Source organism: Triticum dicoccoides, chromosome 2B (genome assembly GCF_002162155.2).
Source record: "Triticum dicoccoides isolate Atlit2015 ecotype Zavitan chromosome 2B, WEW_v2.0, whole genome shotgun sequence".
Lineage (NCBI taxonomy): Eukaryota > Viridiplantae > Streptophyta > Magnoliopsida > Poales > Poaceae > Triticum > Triticum dicoccoides.
In genome coordinates this window covers 812,647,949-812,654,713 of record NC_041383.1, presented here as the reverse complement: position 1 = coordinate 812,654,713, position 6,765 = coordinate 812,647,949, and the positions used below count along the sequence as shown (strand labels likewise).

The window sequence follows — 6,765 nt, the reverse complement described above, 5'->3', positions numbered from 1 at the left end:
TCCTGCCTAACGGATTAATTAGTGCATGCCATATATCTAGGCAATCATAATATTTGCCATACATACAGACATGAAAGGCGAGTGATTGATATTGATCTGAGTATATAAACAAACAATCTACTCGTTCACCTCGATCTACTCCAACCACGACCAGTCCACCACCACCACCGACACCAATTCGATGACCACGACGACCAGCAAGCGGAGACAGGCCATGGCGACCTGCAGCCATCTGCTCCTGGCGCTCGTCGTCGTTGCCGCCGCCGTTGATTCCACCGCGGCGTTCGATCAGGATCACACGCCGTTCAAGCCGATCCCGGACCTCTCCGTCCCGCGCATCCAGGAGCTCGGCCGATGGGCCGTGCAGCAGCACAATGATCAGACGGGCGACCGCCTGACGTTCACCAGAGTGAACGGCGGGCAGTTCCAGATTGTGGCGCCGGCGCTCAACTACCTGCTTGACATTGACGCGACCAACGTCCACGGCACGGCCAGCACGCACACCGCCCTCATCTTCGTGCAGTACTGGACCAACACGCAACGGCTCGACTCTTTCAACTGATCCAACCAGTGACATATGTACCGATCGCGCTGTTAGAAAGGAGAGAAAGGAATTGTTGCGGAATATGATGGATGTATTATTGAGCCTTGAGGGCGAGTATATATTGAGTACAAGACTTGGAGGGCAAGACGCCTCTCCTAGAGATAAGGTAGGAATCCTAAACTACCAAATATATGTAACCCAAATATATCTCTAACATCCCCCCGCAGTTGTAGCGGTAGCGTTGCGAACAACATGAGCATCGCGGACGGTCAGACTGGAGAGAATAGCAGCCGACGGACTGACATCCTCCCGCAGTCCTAGCGGGAACGTCGTGGACGGTGTCGTGTCGCGGACGCATTGACTGTAGAGGAAGCCGACGAGTTGCTCAAGCGGATGATAGCCCTTTGTGCCGATGTCGATGTAGCCGAGACCGTAGGATGGTGTAGCCGTGGTCGAGGTAGCCGTGCGAAGAATGCCGTGGTCGATGTCGAGTCGGGGTGGTCGGTGTCGAGGAAGTCGCCGTGGAGCTGCGGGCGCAAGGGGGCGCCGAGTTAGCATGGGCGCAAGGGTGTCGAAGTAGTGGTGTGCCGGTAAGAAGATGTTGTTGACGACGCGTCGCGACAGGTTTGCCAAGCCTGGGGACACATCGTGGACGAAGGCACGCACCGGTGTTGCCAGCACCGGGCATGCGTATACGGACGAAGACGAAGTTGACGAAGCGCCGACCAGGCTTGCCAGGCCCGGGGACACGTCGTGGATGAAGGCACGCATCGGTGTTGCCAGCACCGGGCATGCGTAGACGAGGGACCTGCACGAGCTGTTTGCCATGTCGGAGAAGTCGGAGGGGCCAGCAGAGAAGAACTCGACGACAATTGCGGCGTCTATCGGCGCAGGGCCGATGTCACCAATGGTGGTCGGAGTAGACGAAGTGGTCGGGGTAGATGACGACGACGCTGGCGACGGGCTGGTGCTTGGACGAAGACGAAGGGGGTGGACGGGCGGCGGCGGCGGCGGCGGCTACGAAGGTAGCGGTGGCGGCGGCCAAAGAAGAGCTGCCGCGGCGGCCTGACGGCGGCGGCGGCGGCTAGGTTAGGAGTGCGGCGGCGGTGCTCGAAGTAGGCGAAGAACCCGGACAGCGTGACGAAGACCGGCGTGGACGGTGGCGTTCCCGCGCCAAGGGAGACGGCGCGGCGCATACCACGGGAGGTCGACGCGCGGTGACGGCGGCGTGGAACGCGGGCCGCGGCGCTACGGCCCGAAGGGGCGACGCAGCGGCGGCAAGCGGGCCTGGGTGACGGTGGGAAGACCTCGGGGCGGCGGCAGGAACCGCGAGGCGGCGGCGGGGACCGCATTCCGCAGTGCTACAGCTCGAAGAGGTGGTGTAGCGGCGGCTCGCAGGTCGGTGCAACCGCGGGGACGACCTCGGGCGGCGGCGGTGACCGCATGCCGCAGCTTTACAGCCCGAAGAGGCGGTGTAGCGGAGGCTCGCAGGTCGGGGCAGCCGCGCGGAGAACCACTAGCCGAGGGCGATGGCCCGTCGGGAGGCGGCGTGGACCGCGTGCCGCGACGTGATAACCCTAAGGGGTGACACGGAGGCGGCGGCGGCCACAGGGGTAGCCGGTGGGAGGATCTCGGGGCGGCGGCGTGGACCACGTTTCGCGACGCGACTGCCCGTAGGGGCGTCGGCGGTAGCGGCGCATGAGTCGGGGCAGCCGACGGGAAGACCTCGGGCGGCAACGCAGCGATCCGTAGGGACGACGCGATGGCAACCTGTGGCTCGATCAGCGGTAGGCGCGTGCTCGGGGACGTGCTTGGCGAAGACAGGCGCGTGATCGGTTGATCAGACCAACGGCGCCGCTGTATGCGCCATGGCGGGGACGACGCGCAGATCGGAGTCGATGGCGACGTTGTCGGTGATGTCCCGGGCGATGACGACGAAGACAGACCGGCGATGGAGACCGCGCGGACGAGCGGCCGGCAGCCATGCACGATGGCGTCCCTTGGGCGGCGCGTCCAGCCTTGCCGCGCGGTTGATGACGAAGCAGCCGTCGACCCCCACGCCTCTACTCTCTCCCTTCTAACATGGTATCAGAGCCTTGAGGGCGAGTATATATTGAGTACAAGACTAGGAGGGCAAGACGTCTCTCCTAGAGATAAGGTAGGAATCCTAAACTACCAAATACATGTAACCCAAATATATCTCTAACACGCGCGACGGAGGGCCTGCTGATTGTATTGTCTTCACGATGCAATAAAAACGATCGATTTCCAGTATTGAAGTTATACACATTTGTTTCTACATCACGGGCATTAACTTTCTTTCTGCAAGTATACATGCTTTCTTTTTGATAAGTATATGCTATAGTACATAGTATTGAACCCGTACAAGCACACACTAAGAGCATGGTTAATAATATAGCCATGAGCCTGCTGTATGGAGTTGCCATAGAAATTTCTTCCTCTCGGGCGATCTAGGTTACCCGTGAGTTCTCCCCGTCGACGGCAGGCCCCAGGCTACAGTGCGAGCTAGTTCCCAGGTGATCTGCTAATCAGGCTGGATGGCGTCCCCGTCGGACGCCCACTCTGCCACGAGGGGCGGCGGCGGGTCCGCGTCTGCCGCCAAGTCCGATCTGGAGGGCTTCTTTAATCAGCTTGATCTCAATGAAGAGGAGTTACAGGACGTTGTGATTGACGAGGAAGTCCCATAACTCTGGGAAAGTACTAGATGGCTTGCCCTAGCTAGGGTTCATACTGAGAAAACCTTTAGTCAATCGACATTTTACAAGGACATGAGAGCTGTGTCGAATCCGATGCAGCGGGTAAGATTCCGTCCGGTCTGCCCCAATCGCTTCGTCGTGCAGGCGTCGTGCTTGGGGGATTGGGAGCGAATTACGCTACAGGGACCGTGGCTGCTTCGCAACTGGGCAGTGTTACTATGCCCATATGATGGTTTTACTGAAACAGAGGAGGTTAGCATTGTTCATATGCCTATTTGGCTGTAAATCCATAAGCTTCCAGATGTTTACTGCAAGAAGAACATAGTTGAGAAGCTTTTGAATGGTGTAGGAGAGATCATGGAGATGCGCTTGGATGTTAATATCATGGGGGACTATGTAAGAGTCAGGGTTAAGCATGACATCAGAGTGTTGGAAATATGCCCTAGAGGCAATAATAAAATGATTATTATTATATTTCGTTGTTCATGATAATTGTCTATTATTCATGCTATAATTTTGTTATCCGGAAATCGTAATACATGTGTGAATACATAAACCACAACATGTCCCTAGTGAGCCTCTAGTTGACTAGCTCGTTGATCAACAGATAGTCATGGTTTCCTGACTATGGACATTGGATGTCATTGATAACGGGATCACTGGACATGACCCAATCCTAAGCATAGCACAAGATCGTGTAGTTCGTTTGCTAGAGCTTTTCCAATGTCAAGTATCATTTCCTTAGACCATGTGATCGTGTAACTCCCGGATACCGTAGAAGTGCTTTGGGTGTACCAAACGTCACAACGTAACTGGGTGACAATAAAGGTATACTACAGGTATCCCCGAAAGTGTATGTTGGGTTGACACGGATCGAGACTGGGATTTGTCACTCCATGTGACGGAGAGGTATCTCTGGGCCCACACGGTAATGCATCATCATAATGAGCTCAATGTGACCAAGTGGTTGGTCACGGGATCATGCATTACAGTACGAGTAAAGTGACTTGCCGGTAACGAGATTGAACGAGGTATTGGGATACCGACGATCGAATCTCGGGCAAGTAACGTACCGATTGACAAAGGGAATTGTATACGGGATTACTTGAATCCTCGATATCGTGGTTCATTCGATGAGATCATCGTGGAACATGTGGGAGCCAACATGGGTATCCAGATCCCGCTGTTGGTTATTGGCCGTAGAGCTGTCTCGGTCATGTCTGCGTGATTCCCGAACCCGTAGGGTCTACACACTTAAGGTTCGGTGACGCTATGGTTGTAGAGATATTAGTATGCGGTAACCCGAAAGTTGTTCGAAGTCCTGGATGAGATCCCGAACTTCACGAGGAGTTCCAGAATGGTCCGGAGGTAAAGATTTGTATATAGGAAGTCCAGTTTCGGCCACCGGGAAAGTTTTGGGGGTCACCGGTATTGTACTGGGACCACCGGAATGGTCCCGGGGGTCCACCAGGTGGGGCCACCGATCCCGTAGGGCCCCATTGGATGAAGTGGGAAGGGAACCAGCCCTTGGTGGGCTGGTACGCCCCCCTTGGGCCTGCCCCTGCGCCTAGGGTTGGAAACCCTAGGGTTGGGGGCGTCCCACCTGACTTGGGGGGCAAGTCCCCCCCTTTGGTCGCCGCCCCCCTTGAGATTGGATCTCTAGGGGGCCGGAGCCCCCCAGGCCCCTATATAAAGAGGGGGGAGGGAGGGCTGCGCACCCAAGTCCCAGACGCCTCCCTCTCCCCCCGCAACACCTCTCCCTCTCGCTGAGCTTGGCGAAGCCCTGCCGAGATCCCCGCTACTTCCACCACCACGCCGTCGTGCTGCTGGATATCCATCAACCTCTTCTTTCCCCTTGCTGGATCAAGAAGGAGGAGACGTCTCTCCCAACCGTACGTGTGTTGAACGCGGAGGTGCCGTCCGTTCGGCACTAGGATCTTTAGTGATTTGGATCACGACGAGTATGATTCCATCAACCCCGTTCTCTTGAACGCTTTCGCTCGCGATCTACAAGGGTATGTAGATGCACTCCTATCTCTCGTTGCTAGATGACTCCATAAATTGATCTTGGTGAAGCGTAGAAATTTTTTAGTTTCTGCTACGTTCCCCAACAGTGGCATCATGAGCTAGGTCTATGCGTAGTTTCTATGCACGAGTAGAACACAATTTTGTTGTGGGCGTAGATTTTGTCAATTTACTTGCCACTACTAGTCTTATCTTGTTTCGGCGGCATCATGGGATGAAGCGGCCCGGACCGACCTTACACGTATGCTTACGTGAGACAGGTTCCACCGACTGACATGCACTAGTTGCATAAGGTGGCTAGCGGGTGTCTGCCTCTCCCACTTTAGTCGGATCGGATTCGATAAAAAGGGTCCGTATGAAGGGTAAATAGAAATTGGGATATCACATTGTGGTTTTGACGTAGGTAAGAAACATTCTTGCTAGACCCCTATTGCAGCCACATAAAAACATGCAACAACAATTAGAGGACGTCTAACTTGTTTTTGCAGCATATGTCTTGTGATGTGATATGGTCAAAAGGATGTGATGAATGATATATATGTGATGTATGAGATTGATCATGTTCTTGTAATAGGAATCACGACTTCCATGTCGATGAGTATGACAACCGGCAGGAGCCATAAGAGTTGTCTTAATTATTGTATGACCTGCATGTCATTGAATAAATGGCATGTAATTACTTTATTTTATTGCTAAACCGTTAGCCATAGTAGTAAAAGTAATCGTTGGCGTGACAACTTCATGAAGACACGATGATGGAGATTATGATGATGGAGATCATGGTGTCATGCCGGTGACGATGATGATCATGGCGCCCCGAAGATGGAGATCAAAAGGAGCAAAATGATATTGGCCATATCATGTCACTATTTGATTGCATGTGATGTTTATCATTTTTTCGCATCTTATTTTCTTAGAACAACGGTAGTAAATAAGATGATCCCTCATAATAATTTTAAGAAAGTGTTCCCCCTAACTGTGCGCCGTTGCGAAAGTTCGTCGTTTCGAAGCACCACGTGATGATCGGGTGTGATAGATTCTCATGTTCAAATACAACGGGTGTCAGACAGATTTACACATGCAAAACACTTAGGTTGACTTGACGAGCCTAGCATGTACAGACATGGCCTCGAAACACAAGAGACCGAAAGGTCAAACATGAGTCGTATAGAAGATACGATCAACATGAAGATATTCACCGATGATGACTAGTCCGTCTCACGTGATGATCGAACACGGCCTAGTTGACTCGGATCATGGATCACTTAGATGACTAGAGGGATGTCTATCTGAGTGGGAATAATTTAAATAATTTGATTAAATGAACTTAATTATCATAAACTTAGTCTAAAAACTTTTGCAATATGTCTTGTAGATCAAATGGCCATACTAATGTTGCCCTCAACTTCAACGCGTTCCTAGAGAAAACCAAGCTGAAAGATGATGGCAGCAACTATACGGACTGGATCCGGAACTTGA

At 53.1% G+C, this 6,765-nt stretch overlaps 1 protein-coding gene across 1 annotated transcript; it reads left to right on the top strand.

The window, feature by feature from the left end:
- Nucleotides 1–214: 214 nt before the first annotated feature.
- LOC119360853 (cysteine proteinase inhibitor 8-like) lies at nt 215–562 on the top strand. The gene has a single exon (XM_037626330.1). It carries the CDS (start codon nt 215–217, stop codon nt 560–562), a length of 348 nt encoding a protein of 115 aa, XP_037482227.1.
- Nucleotides 563–6,765: the final 6,203 nt, after the last annotated feature.

What these genes read in the sequence shown, in the direction of transcription:
- LOC119360853 (XM_037626330.1), top strand. Translation starts at nt 215, where the DNA reads ATGGCGACCTGCAGCCATCTGCTCCTGGCGCTCGTCGTCGTTGCCGCC.